An 18161-nucleotide genomic window follows, 5' to 3' on the forward strand; every position below is an offset into this window, starting at 1 on the left:
GACCTGAGGGTCAGTCCTACAGTTCTTGCTTTTTACTTGGAAGTATAAAGTGCAACTATTATGGATAAGGTATGTAGGATTGGGTCCTTCAGTAGCAGCAAGAGATGTCTTTTCTGATTAATAAAGGAAGTATAAAATCACTGCAGAGACATTTGAAAACAGTTATGATGGTCTGTAGTTGGTAAAGATGAGTGGCTTAAGATCAAGACAGATTGGCGTTTGAAAAAAGGTGATCTCTGCTTCTAGAGTTTATCTAATAATAGTAGTAACAAAAAAGCTGATACCACACATATTTCTTGCATTTCAGAGCAATACCTCTATCATTTTAGAAAGCTAGTGAAACACTTAGGACTTAACCACTTTCCTCATGCTGAGTAGGAAAACAGGGGCTACATATCTAAATAATGTTGTTCTTCAAGAGACTGAATCAGAGGAATTTGAACTACACAGCTGGATTTGGAAATCATTGGGAAAAGAATCCAAGGCTACTTTCTGTAAAGTGTCTAGCATAATTATAGGTATTAGAGGATCATTGCAAATAAAATCCTAAGGAAGCAAGGTCATAAATGCAGTGCAGAATATTTATTGCATTAATTCTCGGTTGGTGAGAGGGTGATCCTTTCACTATGCCAGTGAAACTTGGTCCCAGGGAAAAGGGAATGGCTGGTAAGTAGAGATGAAGGCTTTTTACCCATACTATAAAACCCAGATACAAGTTCATCTGAATTAAAAAGGCAGTATTGTAATAGGTGTTATCCAGTCGTATCCTATATGATATTCTTGGAGCAGAATACATATAGTGAAAGGTAGGTAGCTTTCATTTACGCACAATGGCAAACTTGCAAGGTCTACTTCAGAATGAAAGCAAGATCAGGAAACACAAGAATGGTAGTAATATGGGCTGAAAAAGAAAATACAATAAATTGTAGGTTACACAAGAAACAAGAGAATTAATAAAACGATATTCGACCTTCATCTTGCTGTTTAACAGAAAGTCAGGCCATCTTCCCCATACAATTTTAAAAAATAAACATGGTAATAAGATATGTACACTGTTAGCTTCTCTCTTAAAAATACAAAAATGGCACAGAATCACTCCACATAAAATGGTATAACATAGTATTCAATTCCTCACCTAGTGATTATTCTTACTGTGGCTAATATCTTTGATTTGAAATGTGTCTATATCTGAATGCAGTTCAGACAACTCCTGTAACTGATAATTTTTCTAGAAAGTTAGCCAACTTTGCTAGAGACTACAGATTTTTTTCTTGTCTTGCTAAAATAAAAATCCTAAAGCACTGGAACTAAGTAGGAAATGAGAATATTTGATGATAATTTTTATTAAAATGATTATGATTTTTATGAAGGGTAAATTGAATTAAAAATAATGGATCAGTATGCCTGTATCACATCATCAAAGTACTAGAATTTTTTTAATTTTCAAGAAAGTTAGTTGTGATCTGTTCATTTTTTAGGAATTATGGTACGGGTTTTCCACAGATCTCCAAGTGAACCTTTTTTATGGACTGCTAAAACATCACTGAAGTCAGTGTGCTTCATGGGAATACAATGAATGCATCTCACGGCTCTCTGAAGAAATTGCAAGATTGATTTTTCAGGAGTTTGGGTCCTAAATGACTGTTATATTTAATAAGAATCTTCACCAAGATTTTAGCACAGAAGGAAGATCAAAGCAATTACTTAGCTCTTCCAAAATGAAGAAGGGAAAGTTCCAAAGTATGAAGTTGAAATTGCAGGAAGTCTTCATCAAAATGTGTGAGATGAATGAGATGCTTAAGAAAGGCTTTTCAGGGCCAGATTCCAATTTTGCATAGTGCTTGCTTGGTTTTGTTCCATGTTCTCAATTATTATTATGTGTAGTTTTAGTGTTACCATAAAGAGATCCTTAAAAAAATAGAAAGTGAAAAGTGAAAAACAGATCCTTATTTCTATTGTTCCTTTTGCTTTTCTTCTTTCTCTTCATTAGCTGTAGCCTCTGACACATTGCTTCTTTTCCCCTGATCTTTTTCAGTGTGAGACAGTGTATATTCTTCCAAATAGGTTTTTGAAAGTAGTCCACAGGGGTGCATTTTAACCGATTCAAGTTGTGAGGCAGATTGTGCAAATTGCTCAGTGTGTGCATTTAGGACCACTGTAAAAGTAAATCCCATTCTGCAGCTGTTTTATTTGCTATTGAGCAGTGTGACACCAATAGCTGTTTAGGAAAAGCAACTCAGCCAAAAAAAAAAAAAAAAAAGGTACTTCCATGAAGAAATAGATTACTTCTTGATTGCTTTACCATCCAACCCGCTTCCTGATGTTTCCAGCTTTAGTCAGAGGATCCATAGCCAAATTACGATGCAGGTATCTGTTCAGTGGCTGTGCTACATGTCCATTGAATGTTTTCACAGGACTAAGGTTTGTGAAATATTTTAGAGTACATAGAGATAAAGCCTTATCTTAGACAATATGGAGGGAAGGGACCTCAAGTGAGAATGCAGTGAGTGCCCTTGCCCCACAAAAGGATCAGGTTTATCCCTTCTCAATCTTGACAGACATTTGTCTGATAGGTTCTTAAAAACTTGCAGTAATGGAAATGCTACAAATTCTACAGGCAGCCTTCTCTGTCTGTACTTACCTTTTCTGTTAGAAAGTGTTCCCCTAATGTTTAACTGAAATCTCTCTTGCTGCAATTTAAACTCATTTTGTGGTTTATATTTTAGGCCCATCATTTCTTCTCTTATCCCCAGCGGAAAAAGAGAGTACCTCCCAGTAATTTTTACGTATTTGGCTGTAAAGTCTTTCCTCATACTTCCCTAACTATATAAACTAATTTTTTTCAAAACTGGACACATCATTCCAGCTGCAGTCTTGCCAGTTTGAGTGAACTGGAAGGATTGTTCCACAGTTCTTCCATATAACATACTAGCTAATATACCAGGAAATGTTTGAGCATTTTTATCAGCAAAACGCTGTTGACTCATCTTCAGCTCGTTTTGACTCCACATTCTTTTCTGTCTTGTGAGTCATCTGCTCTATTGTAATTGTGAAATTAATTGTTTCACCCACACAAAATACTTTTTACTTGCCAAATTGAGATGCATCCTGCTTTTTTAGACTATCCAATTTGTCAAAATTGTTTTGAACTCTAATCCCGTTCTTCCAGTACTTGCAATGGCTCCCAACTTTGTGTCATCTGCAAGGCTTCATAAGTTCTTCCTGTCTTGCATCGTTCAGGAAATATTGAATGACGCTAGAAGCAGAGCAAACCCTGTGAACCACTTCATCCATCTATGCACTTTGACAGTAAGCCATTGATAACTGTTCTGAGTACAATCTTCCAACAAGCATCTACCTGCCTTACATTAGTTTACGGTAATTCTCATCCCTTGCTTTTAAACTGCTCTCCTGTTTGGCACATCTCATTTTCATCCATCATAGCATGGTGAAAATGATTATGTTTTTATTCTCGATTTGTTTCTGGGTTGAATTGAAGTAGAGCAGGTTGAATGCTCAATGAGTTAATGTTCTGTGTGCTGTATGCGTATTAGTATTTGGTGAGGCTGAACTGTTTTCTAAAAATAGATGGAAAGTTTCAGTACTTCCTGTGAGCCCAGCCTGAGAACTGGTGAATAAAGCAAAAGAACAAATAAATATCCTTGAAATTCTCTATGCATAGCTCTCTTACTCTGTCTTTGTCTCGATCATGTTACCTAGGTGAGGACAGAGCCTTTTTGTGTTTATTAATTGCCTCATAAGAGATACTGACACTTCTCTTTTGCTGACCTCCGTTCTGTAGATTCCAAATATGGAAATACTGGTGGTAACAATCAGCCTGTGTAATTTGGATTTATTTGATGTTTTAAAACCTTCAGCTCCTCTTGTAGTAATTAAAACAGTAAACTTCTTTTTAGCTTTTTGTTGTGTTTGAAATTGAAACTTGACTTTGTCATAACTCTTAGCTTCTGGCAAATGGTTTATGGGCTGAGACAGCAGATAGAAATATGTATAAAACTATTGAAATAACAGGTCGCATTAGTATCTTTATACAGAAAAAACCCCCCAATTTTTATGTCTTAAAAGTCAGAAACTGTAATTCTGATTTAGGCCCTTTTTAAGGTATTTAATCTTCCTGATGTCTTTCAAACCATAGACAAGGGCTAGACTGTTCCATACATTAAGAGACAAATTAAAATACATGTCTAGGAAAAATCATCACTTTATTGAAATCATTAACTTGTCTCAGAGGAAACTGCAGAATACAAAATGTGGCATCTTATACAAGTCACCTGTAGGCTAGACTTAACTATGTGAATTAGGTTTAAAAACAAAAACAACACAAACTAACAAGGGAAACTCTGCCTAACAAATAAAAATGGAGGAAAAGTTATAGTACGCTTAATACAAAACCCACTGAAATAAGGTTTCACTGATCTTTGGATCAACTCTATTAATGAAAAAAATTAATGTGGACCAAATTCTGATACCCCTAGTTTGCATTAGCATCCTTTTTATGAGTCACCTCATTTATAACAATAGAATTTTTCACAGAATGCATCATTATTATTCCTAAATAATAAACCAATCAGTCCAAACCAGTCACAACTGTCAAATGCTTTTAGAAATAAATATCATTTACTCTTCTTAGCCAGGATGCTATGGAGGAAATGGCCCTACTCTTTTACTGAATGTATTTTGCACCTATCACATCTGATAAATGTTTATTATTATCTTCTGGGTTTTACTGTTCCCCTGTTTTCATTCAAAAAATTTAACAGAAGCATATTCTTCAGTGTTTTGCAGAATAACTTATGTCCCCTCCTATGGATGCTACAGAATAGTTAAATTGCATGAATGTTGTACTTCAAGGCTGCTTCATTGGTTTTACAAGCACTGGATTGCATTATATTTGTCAGGGTCCTGAGCACAATCTCCTTCAAGGAGTTTAGTTGGTTAAGTTTAGAAGTGTAGCTGGCTGCATCCAAGGTCAGCTCCTTTGCTGATACGAGCTGTTGTGAAGAAAGTTTCATGCAGGGGCTGCCCCTCCTTTTCCTTGGGAGCTGCTTTTAGGCTGAGGCTCTACCGCTGGCCCTTGGCTGTGCTACATCTGCGCCCGGTCTTGTATTTTCTCGGTTCTGACCCAGGTCCAGACCCCCCGGCTGGGTTTCCTGGCCTGGCCTCAGACCTGCCTTGTTGCTGCGGACTCACTGGGTGATCATCAGACTGTGGCTCAGCCTGGCCACTGTCTCTGGATCTGAGTGGGACCCTGGCTTGCCAGCCTGCAGTCTGGCTCCTTGTTGGTGTCACTGCTCCTGCCTGCCTTGTTTCCACACTCTGCTCCCAGCTCACCTGTAACTGCAGTGCGGCTGGCCTTGCTGCTCCCAACCCCACTTGCCACATGTTGGAATGAAAAATCACTGGTTAGGTATCGAGTTCCTTGGGAACAAGAGATTACTCTGGCTTGGCAGTTGCAGTCATAAGATAGAGGTTTCATTTTCATCCAGAATTATATTTATAAAATATGTAAGAAAACAACCCAAAATATTTTATGGAAATCATTTACAAAAGTGTAGGTTACAAGACCGCTATTATTAACTTGGCCACTCTATTCAACATGCAATTCTTAACAAATATACAGTACCATATAGAATTCTTACCTTCTTTTTTTTAATTAATTCCATAGACTTAGAGAGTTACTGTCAATATCCACCCATAAACTGTGTCCTTCAGCTCTAAGTACAGGCCCATGAAGAGAGACACTCTTCTTTATGCCTCATAAGAACCCTCAACCGCCATGGTTTAAAGGAACCACTGCAATGGTGGATTCAATTCCCCTCGGCGTCCTTACACTTCACTTAGCACTAAGACAGTTCAGTAACTTGAACTTTGTGCTCTCTTTTCACAGACAAATGGTTTTTTAAAAAATAAATTTCAAAAACAGGATTAAAAGAAAAACAAATTCCGTATTTCAATTTAACATTTAGAGTTGTTTTCCCTAGGTTTAGTGGGACTTCTTGAGTTGATTCTTAGCTTTTTATTATGGTGGACATTACTAGACTGTGATGAACACCATTTCAGTTTAGCATTAAACATTTAGTATTGCACTTTCCATACTGAATGTTGTGAATATAATAGCACATTACAGGTGGAGAACTTTTGGAAAGAAAAAAAGATTTTATTATTTCTTCTGTTAGATGTCCATGAAATCTGTAGGATTTTGCGGTGGATCTGGCCCCGTACTTAATTGGACTGTCCCTTCCAGATATCTTCCTGCTAGCCCACTGACATTTTATGTTTTGATATACTACAGATCATTTTACTTCTCTATCTTTGAAAGAGTCTAACCTAATAAAGTAGGTGATAGCAGCTTACCGAGATCATTGTCCCACGAGTGGCCCTCCTAGAGTAGGGACAATGGAGTGCCTTTAGGAGCTTGCAGTACTGGTGACTATGCTGAAAGACATGCTGTCATTCTCCAGTAGAAGTTTAGGCACTTGATTTAGGACTTAAGGGAACTTACAACTGTAGCCTGCATTATATACAAGAGCAGATTAAAATAATGGTTTTGGGTTTAAAATATTTGAAACAATTAATCTGACAGATACACTTAACAGTGTTTACAGATTAAGTTTACTATGCGGTCATCTTCTGTTTGTGAATTCTGTGGGGAAACGATGTATTTCGGTGGGAGGTGGGACAGAAACCAAAAAGTTTATCAGGAAAAAAATGTAAAAATTAATATGTATCGCAGGTATGATTAATTAAGGGGTTTTGGACCACAATTTCATTGCATTTTTAATTAAATCAAGGTAGGTGAGCTCTAATACACTTTGAAAATCTCAAACTCTTCTTTATCCTTAGTACTAAGAGGCAACTTAACTGGACCTTTAGCAGTTCAATTTTTGTACCAATATTTACATATATCTATAAAAATAGCTGCAAAAACTGAATTTGTGTCTGTACCTGACATTTTTCCCCCCCGTTATTGTAGCTATAATTAAAACAGCTCTTCCCAACATGGACAGAGAAGCCAAAGAAGAATACTTTGTGGTCATCCAAGCAAAGGACATGGGAGGACATATGGGTGGACTCTCTGGAACTACAACAGTGACAATTACACTCACTGATGTTAATGACAATCCTCCTAAGTTTGCACAGAGTAAGTGCCATTATATGTATGTGTTCTCCTATATAAGAAAGTAATATAGTGCTTTTTTCTTTTTTTTTTTTATCAAGCTCCTTTTTTATCATTATATTGCCTGGGTTTGTAATGTAATTTAAAAATATGTAGCTGCTACTAGAGAAAGGTTAAGAGTCCTTTGCCTGATTAAGAGCTTGGGAAAGATGGAATTACATCCACAACAGTGTACACAACTCTCTGTCTTCCTTGTTAGCCCTCTTACATCCACACAAAAGGGCCTGGGGACTTTTCTTCATATATTTATTTGCTTTCAGTATAGTTGTTTCTAAGTGCTAATTTTAGTTGCTGTTATATGTGCTTCCGTCTCATGCAGACAAGTGACACCACCAGTAAAAGACATATATAACTGATAAAAGAAATAAAGGTTTGACTAATTAGGTAATAGTGAAAAAAACAAAGAAAATAAGACTGAGTGTAGATAATTGTTGATCTTTAATTCAAAATCCATATTTATTACTGTGGTTCCAATGGCTATCTTGCTGGGCTAGGTTAAAATGATTTGGCATGCTGCTGAGATTCTCTACAAGCTTTGTAGTCTATTTCAAAGATGAAGACGAAAAAAGAAGAGGGAAGAGTGTAATGAGTGGATTGATTTTATTTGGAACAGGTGCAATCTAATGCACTATTAGAAACTTATCTTTTTATCCAGCTTGTTCTGAAAAACTAAAGTTGTAAGGTATTAAGAGTCTGTTTTGGGGTCGGAGAATGTTCACATCTAGATTTTGTATCATTTTCACTTTATTAGAAGCATGTTTTTCTAACAAGGTACTTATGCCTCCAATGTAAAATTAGTTATTTTCCACCTATGTATGACTTGAAATCCACTTTTGCCCTGGTCTGAAGATGCAAAGAGTGAAATGGGTTTGTCCTAGTACTCAGCATGTGATAAATACGCTCCTGTAGCCTAGAAAATGCACATACAGGTATATATAGAGGAAAAAAAAAATAAAATAAATAAGCAGATGTAAAAGCTATTTGCAGAATATATATTTTATTACCTCATCTTAGTGGTTTTTAACAGATAAACACACTGTGCACAATAAAAGGTTTTCTCTCATTATAAAATAAGAAATGTATAAATTTTTTACTTCATATCACATTGCATTGCTTGCACTTGTGTAGTAGTGCTTTCCAACATATGATGACAATTTCCCTAAAAATGTCACATCTATAGATGAGACTCCTGGCTGAACCGTATCACCAGAATGCAGAGGGACATTTCTTTTATACCTGTAATGTACTGTAGCTCTAACTCTGTGACTACAGATCTACTTTTGCCAGCTTACCTGGCTTTTATATTTGTATCAGCACTTTCTGTCTCCGCCTTTGCCTGTCAGTATGAAAAAAGCTGATCAGAAAATCAGCAACACAACTGGTGCTAATTGGTACATTTGCTGGAGGTCTCAGCAGGAAGCACAGGAGTGAAGGTATACGGAGATTAAACTGCACTTTCCCTGTGCAGTTTATTCATATCTGTTCTCCCGTAGTTTGGGTACAGTGATGCATTGACTGGGTAGCATGAGGAAGACCACATCACAGATCCCTGACATGTATTTTCTATATGGAAAATGTAGATTAGTTTTCCTTCAACAAAGAGTGAGTTGCTGTCTTTGAAGCTGTTATAGCTAGTGCATTCCAGCGCAGAATTCAACTTGCCATCTAGGAATAACCACCCTGTTATAACACTGACCATTATGCAACTTCATTAGAAAAAAATTGCAGTATTATAACTTTGTATTATGTCTGTATTGCATTTAATGAGGATGATCCATGGTAAATATTGTAACTGGATGTTACTACAAATTCTGCCTTTTAAAACTAAGTATTCATAGCATGCTGCCTGGCATTACAGATTAGTCATGACTCTGGCCTTATTACAAGAACTGATCAAGTCTTTAACATTTTTTTACGCCGTTGAAGCACGGTTTGCATTTACCTGGGAAGGAAAATAAGAAAGGATCAAACTTACAACAGTGCCTAACCAGAATGAAATAGAAATTCATAAGATGTAATACATGCTGCTTTCACAATAAATTGTAATGAACTCAGAAAGCAGTGTGTTTTATCGGTTTATAGTTTCCAGGCAGGACAGAAATGTGTATTTATGGTTTGATTTCAGAGAGTGTTAGCCTCCTGGGTTTTAGAAATGAAAAAGATGAACTTTCACTACTCCTGTGATCTCTTTGAAATAGTTTTAGAGGCATTTTATAAGTCACAGAAGTTTTTAACCTGGCAGTTTACCATAGGATTGTACTGAGAACAACTGTGCACTGCTGTGAAAACCAAGGGTTTTCAAAGATGTATAATGTGGGTTTTTGGTCAGCTCTGCACTATGACATCTTGACAGGACAATTCATAATTCTTGAGAGCAATTTGTGTAAAAGAGTCAACTGCATCATAATAAATTTTTTAACAATATTTTGTAAACTATCTTAATAAATCTGAGAGAAAAATACCAACTTAAAAATGCAATCAACTGTGTCTGGAGATTCAAACCACAAAGTGTGGACAGTAGTATAAATTATGAATACATAATTTAGTCTCCTGAGGCACTTAATTGCTTTGGCTGCTCATTGTTTGTGAGCCATTATGAATATTCTTGAGGAACCTTGATGATCTCCAAATTATCTCTAATAATTTAGCCTAGAAACATAACAAAAAAAAATCACTTTGGGACAGACTATATGTATAGTTAATATATGTATTTGTGAATTCCTCACAGTTTCCTTCCTACTTTCAACCGTTGCTACTGCAATCAGCCTACAAACAGTTAAAGCAACAACTCCAGGACATTTGGTTTTTAGAAAACTACTAGCTGCACATAACAGTAAAAAACACACATTGTCTTAGAACAACTGTGAGGACAGAAAAGAAGAAGTCCAGAACCCTTTGTCAAAAACTATTTTAATGATCTCATCTGCTAACTTTGAATTCCTTTTGACTGTTTTAACTAATAAGTAGCACTGCAGTTGATTAGGTCACGTATTCACCATAGCTTAAATAAGTGTAAATTACCAAGAGGTAAAAAAATAGGCACTCCATAAAGAATTTTTGATGTAAAGCATGCATGTGTCTTCTGTTTTTCAGAATACTGTTAAGAAGTGAGAGATATAATAGTAAAATGGGTATTTTGAGTTTTCTCTTAATAAAATGCTTACTTAAAATAATATATTACGAGTTCTAAATTGATTTTTGACACTTCTTAGGTCAGAAGGTTTGAAGCAAGTATTACAAAAAATAAAAATGCTGACAATTTGAATAGCACTTTCTAGTGGAATTTAGTCTAACCCTACAACCAAATAGTAAATACAGTAATGATTTCTATGAGAAGTTACTGTTTCCTTTAAAACATAAAGTTTGGGAGTTTCCTTGAATGTTTCTTAATTAGTTCCTTACCACAAAAGGGAGGTGGAAGGGGTTAAACAAACAAAACCAAATCAAATTAAAAGGGTCAAAAAAGTAGTAAAGATCTGAAATTGTATAAGGCATCTTTAAAGTATTAGACCAATTTTCTACAGAGTAAAAGCCAAAGTTTCATAGTTGAATTCTAACTACACGTCTGTAAATAAAACGGTAAGTTCAACAGCATCTGCAGTAGAGAACGTTGCATACTTTCAGTGGTGAAAGTAGCTTAATCTTTATGTTTGCCAACACTAAGCATTCCTGCAAGGAAGAAGCAGGATACTACTGTAATGAAAAGAACATTCACATACAGTAAACTGAATATTCCTATGTAAGGAACACGTTTTGCTGCTTTCAGTAAATAACTTGTGTAAATGTGATTTGTATCAGTTGCAGATCTCAAGAGTTTGCATTGGGGAAGTATAAACAAATGAAGAGCACACAAGAGATACTGGAATCAGGTGTAATGTTTAGTCTTTTCCTCTTATTTGTAAGGTCTGTATCACTTCTCAGTAATGGAAGATGTTGCTCTTGGTGAACCAATAGGAAGGGTGAAAGCAAATGACCTGGATATTGGAGAAAATGCTAAATCATCCTATGATATTATTGAAGGAGATGGAATGGATATATTTGAAATTACTACAGATGCCCAAACTCAGGATGGCATTATTAGAGTGAGAAAGGTAAATGATATCTCTGTTTAAAAAAAAAAGTTTATTGTACATACAACTACCCAACCAGACTGTACTCTGTGAGAAGATGCTGGATTTCCAAGGATTCTTTTATCTATGGATGAGGTGTCAAGCCAGTGAAGTGATAAAAAAGGGATGTATTAGCCATGTCCCTCAAAATTGCCATTTAGGTGACAACTGGGGAGACATCCATGGAAGTATTTTTGGTGCTGGGAATGTGTTTATCTTATCTGGACTTCCACGTGGTCAAATCATATAGGTTTTGCTTCCTCGGTTCCAAAGGAGAAGAGTAGATTAGAATCTGCTTTGTTGGTGGTGTAAACTTCCATAAAATCTTGGCCGAGTATTCATCAAATACCTTTTCTCTGTTCCTTGGTTTACTGTATAGCTGGTCAAATACTGTTCAGAGAAAAAAAATTATCATAATGTATTATTTAAATTACCTGATGTGTGAGAGGCTTAGTCTTCCACCTTAGTCTTCCACCTTTTCTCATGTTGAACTCTCTTTGCTCAATGAATAGTGATTTCAGTAAACCTTATCGAGGAGATCAGTACTGTTTCACATGAGAAGTGCCACATTCGGGCCCTAAAGAAGGCTACAACTCTGTTACCTTTTCTGTGCTTGTACAGTCCTGATGTATGCAAGACAAGGTATTGGCATGTACGCAACAGAAGGACCACCCAATTATATACAGAAATATGGGGAGAGACAGCATATCTAGAACAAAACTTGGCTAGTAAAGTCAATGAAACATTAATTGCAGATTTAATTTTCATTATTTTCTGGGGAAGGAGAATAGAGCCAATTCGCATGCTGTGTTCTGAAAAAGAGTATGAATATAACTTATAATGCAGGCATAGAGGGTTTTTTAGAGCATAGAGCACTCTAAATGAATCTTTGGGTTTTTTTAAAAAACAACAACAACAACAACAAAAAAAACCCAAGACAAAACAGAACAAAAAACCATGATATTCTAGTGAAAAAAAGAATCCAATGAGTACAGGTAATTAATATTCAACTTGTACCTGTAATTAAAGAGATCAAGCAGAGTACCTGTCAAAAGTTTATATTTTCTCTTTCTCAGTGAGTAGGTCAGCACTGGAGATGTATAATAAAATTATGTATATTTATCTAAATTTAGATCTGTTTTCCTAAAGAGAAAATTATGATATACATCCCTGATCTTCCTTACTGTTATTTATTGTATGCTGTGGCCTCCTTTGTAAACTAAGGCAATTAGCCTTTTGCCCCAGTTCCCTTGGCTTTATCTCATAACTGACTCTCTAACATAATGTTGTTTCATATATTCATTTTGACAGCAATAATAATTTTCGTTTTACTACAGTAGATGATGTATGGAGGGTACTGTTCACCACCAGATTTTCTCCAGCATAAATCCATGGATTTTAGACAATGCAGAGTAAATTTTCAATATGCTATTCTGATTAAGCATGACTAAATGTATTGGGGCTCTGTCATTTCTGTAAAACATATGAAAAGCAATTGAAAAAATTATATAGGAGCTATGATTGGCAAATTGTGAATATGCTGATTTATAAATCACCATTCATAATTACAAAAGCTTACTAATTTAAGAGCTGCTAAAGAAGCAAGGTTTTCTTATGTTTACTAGAATTTGTGAGAAAGAGCAAATCCCATTAGAGCTTGATTCATACCTGAACAAAATCAAGAAAATTTGAAAGTATACATATTGAAGGCTTTGACAGACTTCCTGAAGGTCCCTATTTGTGCTCTTGCTGGTATTTGCATTGCAGATTCAGAGTTTCTATGTCCTTTTCTTTTTATCCCTGGGACATTGTAATGCAAATCTTAATATCTTTCCAGTGCTTGGCAATTTGCATCTTTGAAATTTGAATCATTGTGAGACACAAGAGAATTATATAGTGAATATACTGATGTGCTTCAAGACACAAACTTGAATCTCCTATAATGAAAAATTCTAATATTCAAAAGTGTCACAGATTTGGGTTTTATTTGGTGTTTCATTCTTTTAAATCCCTTGTGTTTTAATCTTTTATGTTTTAATATGGAACTCTAAAATAGTAAAAACAATGGTGACATGGCAGGTATATTGATAGAATAAAGTAATCGGTTTCATGTTTCTCTCTCTGAAAAAAAAATAAGATACAGAAATAGGAATTGCTACTGTTTTAAGAAATTCCTGAGAGATGTCTACCTCATTTACCCCTATAAACAGAAATGCAGAGTTACCTGAAGTGCAATAATACTGAAGCACTTTCTTATACGATTAGCTCTACATTTTTCCACATAATGCCTCTCATGTCCAACAAATAATAATTGCTAGTTCTTTGCATTTCTCACATCGTTCTGGAAGTAATAAAATATTTATTCTTTGTGGAGCTAGTATAATTTTTTTTCTTATCTCCAACTAACAAAGCACTGATTAAGTGCATGATTAATATGCAAGTCATATCATCACCAACAAATTTGTAGTATTTATCTGATATGTAATTGTAATGGTATAATTCATGAGGGAGAATATTTTGGTAAATTTCTTGTGAAAAGCAAGAAAACAAAGAGTCTTGTTTTCTCTGAGGCTGGTTAATAAATGGATATCAATATATTCCTAGAAAATTTGCAGGTTGTATTTCTGGGAGTGGGAAGTGATTGCATTAAAACTCACTGAATGTGCTTAAATGCACATAACTTTCATCCATCAGCATTATATTCATTTGTTCTTCCTCTGTGGCCATTAGTAAAAGACATTTATCTTTGTCATTCTTAACAGCCACTGGACTTTGAGACCAAAAAATCCTATACTCTGAAGGTAGAAGCAGCCAACATTCATATTGATCCTCGCTTCATCAGTGGAGGACCATTCAAGGATACAGCAACAGTAAAAATTGTAGTAGAGGATGCTGATGAGCCACCAGTCTTTTCATCACCTACTTACCTACTGGAAGTGCATGAAAATGCTGCTATTAACTCTGTGATTGGCCAGGTGACTGCCCATGACCCTGACGTGTCTTCCAGTCCTATAAGGTAGTGATGTTTTAAAGTTCTCTGAAAAAACTACTGGCAGAATACTAAGTATATTTCCCCATACATTGTATGACACTGTTCTCATGCCATTTTATTTCTATGAAAATGCTTGTATAGGATTTGTTTTATGATGTTAGATTTATCAGTTCAGATCATTTTCAAAATCACAAAAATGCTCCTCACCACATGAGTAGTCTTATGAAACAGTAGGAATGCAATGAATATAAGAAATAGGGTGTATGAGGTCGGATGGGGTTGAATCATCAGTGTATACCTCTACAGTTATTTTAAATAATCCTCTAGTGTCTGCACTAACAATACTGAGTTTGTTCCATGTAGTTGTAAGGTTGTCAAAACGTATTTTGTATTCCTTTGGCTAAACCCATTCCAGTTTTAAAGATAGAAAGACAGAGATGATTATGCCCATATGACTTTTGCATCTTCAATTTACAGTATTTTCCCTTTTTGATCTAACTTGAACCAAATCTGTTATTCCAGTTTCATCAGATCAGTGTTTTCTCTCTCATTTTAATGAGCATACACCTTTCCCTCCCCCTTTGTATGGTATGATGCGAGTATTCCTAGAACACGTTTTGCTATGTATAGTATTGCCTGCTAACACCAAAATGTCAAATTCATAGTAAAGGTATATTTGGAGAGAGTCTATTCAATAATAATCATCACTGTACATTGCTGCCTTAGGGAATTTAAGCTACGCAAGCAGTCTTCAGCATTGTGAGGATGATGCTAATTGTTATAATCTATTACTTAAGACCATTTTCTCATCATCGTCGTTTATATCAGGTTTGTCGCAGAGCCAAACTTTAAACCTTTATTTAGGGGGCCTACATGTTGCATATCATATTTTAGTATTTTCAGAATTAGAAATTCAGAGTTTCCAACATGTTTGTATGTATTAGAACTTGTGTATGAAGATGTTGGAGACTATATTGGAGTCTCTCATTTCTAAATCATCCTTTCAAAACCAGCTAAACATAGCATTAACTATCACAGAGTTCTATACAAATTAATAGATTCATATATTTTCTACCACAGCAGACAACCCAGACAGTGTTAATAGGCACCAAATTTATTTTCCTACCAGAGAAGCTCTCAGGATAATCAAAGATGGTAATCTCATCATAGAAATAGGAAATAAATGAGGGTAGTTACCCAGGTTAGAAAAATGTTACATAAACAGAAAAAAAGTACTATAGAAGGCACAGAGTTTGATCTGTCACAATTTAAGCAGTGCCTCCACCCCAAAGTTTATTTCTGCTGTCCACTGGCATCTGTGAAAAAGGGCTTGCACTGCCATTACAAAGACAGGGTCTTCTGAAAGGTGTGTGAAACCAGCCATGGTGGCAGCACGTTGGCTTTCTTCCCTTTATTCCAGCTCGATGGTAATTTCTCTTTCAATTTAACCTTAGTTCCTTCCCTCTACCCTCTTCTGCTTTGCTCTTGGCTTGGTCCTATGCTCCTCTGCCTCTTGATTGTCTCCCCTTTGTTCCTCATTTCAGCCTGGCTTCAACTCTGCTTCAGTTTTACCTTGGCTATTTTTCCAGTCTTGTTCTGTTTCCCTAGAATTCTTTTCTAGTCCTGCCCCAAACTCCTAATAATTTAGACCAGCTACAAGTCTACCTATGTCCTAAATTTGAGCCTCTTTATTCTATCCAAGCCCAAAAAATTGAACTGAGTAAAATATTTACTTCATTTCCATTTTTTCATCATTTTATAGATCAAGGTATTTTCAAACCTTTAAAAGCAAAAATATTTTATATGTGCAAACTGAATTAGAATGTTATTACTTATCGAGTCATATAGAAACAATTGATATACATGAAACAGAATTGTCCAAAATTAATTACATTTAAACAAAAAGGTAATTAATTAGTGTGATTTAGATCTTCTTTAAAAATATTATATGCAATACTTTATAAGACGTAATTTTTCTATGGTATTGACTTGATAGCTAATTAAGGAATATAGAGAGCTCAATTTTCTATGCAACTTTTTTTTTTCTTGTTTGCTCACCTGATTAATTTGGCTTTATCTGGGATAGCTCTGGAAAGTTCAAATTCCTTTTTTTCATTTTTTTGCATGAAAAATACTTTGAGGCAAAAAAAAGAGATTTCAAGTTAGTAATTCTAATATTACGGGAGCAAAAATATTCATCAGAGACAAGGAGGGAGCAGAAATGCAGCTACTTTATTTCAAATTTGGAACAAAATTGGAACATGGCAGGTTCTAAGAAAAATATGTGGTAGCATTGTTTTGTTGGATTTGAATGTTTCATTTAGATTGTGCATTTCAAGTGTTTATTTTGTTATTGTATCATGTATATGATGTAAATTTTATGTATATGTTCTATGATACACTTTCAAAAAAATGAAACATAAGTTAAAAATTTGAAAAACAGATTTAAAACATTCTGTTCTAAAAATAATGGACTGTTTTAATACTGCCTGGCCATTTTTTTAGCGGTTTTTTTTTCTTTAAAACAGAATTTTAGGAGACAACAACTAATTGCATTTCAAGGAAAATATATTTTTCAATCAATATCTGTTCTATCAATATTTTGGTTCGGCAGAGCTTTTCTGTACATTTGTTATAAAAACCCTAGCAACCCAAATGAAAATGTGAATCACCTTATGTGCTACCAATACCACATCTGCTGCACATTAGTCTTATGCACAAAGGCTCGGTAAACTCAGAGTATTGCAGTTCCATAAATGAAATAAAACTTGGGTATCTCTGAGCATGGAAATATAATTGAGTCATGAGACGAAACATTAAAGAATTTAGAAAAATAATTATAGAAAACAGCCTGGAAAGAAACTTCTCCTGTATTTTCTTTTTGTTTGGTTTGGTTTAGTTGGGTTTTTTTTAAATTAACCTCAGTTCTACCCAATAAAACAGTATTTTGTTTTTTATGCTTGCTTAGAAGAGATGAAACATCTTCTCTGATCTTTCCATCACTTGATCTAAAAGGTATGAAGCCTATCATAGATTTACAAGCAGGTGTACAGATGGGTTACCAGTCTGGTTCTGAATGTGCCCGCCTTATGGAAATACCTGAAGAGGGTTATTCAGCAATGTCGTGTGTCAAATGCAGAGTTTTGAAATCTCTGTATCAGTCAAAGAAATTTAGACACCTTTAGATGGATGGGACTAAAGGATGCATCTGTTGTATGGGACTTTTCTCGTTGTTGTTGAGCCCTAATTGTGGATAAGCAAAGGCATCTTTGAATGGCTAAGTGATAACGTGATGTTCAGCTGAATTATGCTTTCATTATGCGTTTCTCCAATGAATGGGAACTATCTCTTCATATTGGTTGTTAGGTTAGTCTAAGTATATTGTGTCTTTCATAACCCAGTATTTTTAAAATAAGCAGCAAAATTTCTCTTTTATCTTTATTTGCTATTCTGCTGTGCATGTTGCTTAAGGGCCTGGCTCACTTTTAAGCCTGATGGCGAAAAGGATTTACAAATTTGGCTAATAATTGTAAACATGATCAGAGGTTTGTCTTATTCTAGCCTAGTCATTTCAGAAACATGTGTCAGTGGCTCACATCTTACCACATCTAGACCGCATGCATCTCTTTTGGGAAAGGGACCCAGTGAATTCAGCTAAGCTAGTTGTAAAGCTTTACTGTAGTTTGTTTAGTAAGGGTGGTACATTCTGGCTTATAGTATAATTAGGCTTGAAAGATCATTATCTATTAGCATACAAATCTATTGATTCCAGTAGTACTTATTTCATTTTTCTGTTGTTATTTTATAACTATGGTCTACTTATCTGCATTAAATTATCTTGGATAAAACATGATTCAAGTGC

General features: G+C 35.2%; 1 protein-coding gene across 7 annotated transcripts in view; it reads left to right on the plus strand.

The window, feature by feature from the left end:
• Window positions 1-18161, plus strand: part of CDH8 (cadherin 8) — a 153450-nt gene that overhangs the window by 78501 nt on the left and 56788 nt on the right. For 6 of the 7 annotated variants that reach the window (XR_012044175.1, XM_072873261.1, XM_072873264.1 and 3 more), the window contains exons 7-9: window positions 6995-7162; window positions 11102-11289; window positions 14070-14323. Coding sequence is in view for 6 of the 7 variants with exons in the window: in XM_072873261.1 (XP_072729362.1) it covers window positions 6995-7162; window positions 11102-11289; window positions 14070-14323 (610 nt within the window). In the remaining variant the exon portion in view is untranslated. Of the gene's footprint in view, window positions 1-6994; window positions 7163-11101; window positions 11290-14069; window positions 14328-18161 lie in introns of those variants that run through there. The other variant, XM_072873266.1, reaches the window with a different exon arrangement.

The sequence above is a fragment of the Ciconia boyciana genome, chromosome 9 (genome assembly GCF_034638445.1).
Source record: "Ciconia boyciana chromosome 9, ASM3463844v1, whole genome shotgun sequence".
In the NCBI taxonomy this organism is placed as follows: domain Eukaryota; kingdom Metazoa; phylum Chordata; class Aves; order Ciconiiformes; family Ciconiidae; genus Ciconia; species Ciconia boyciana.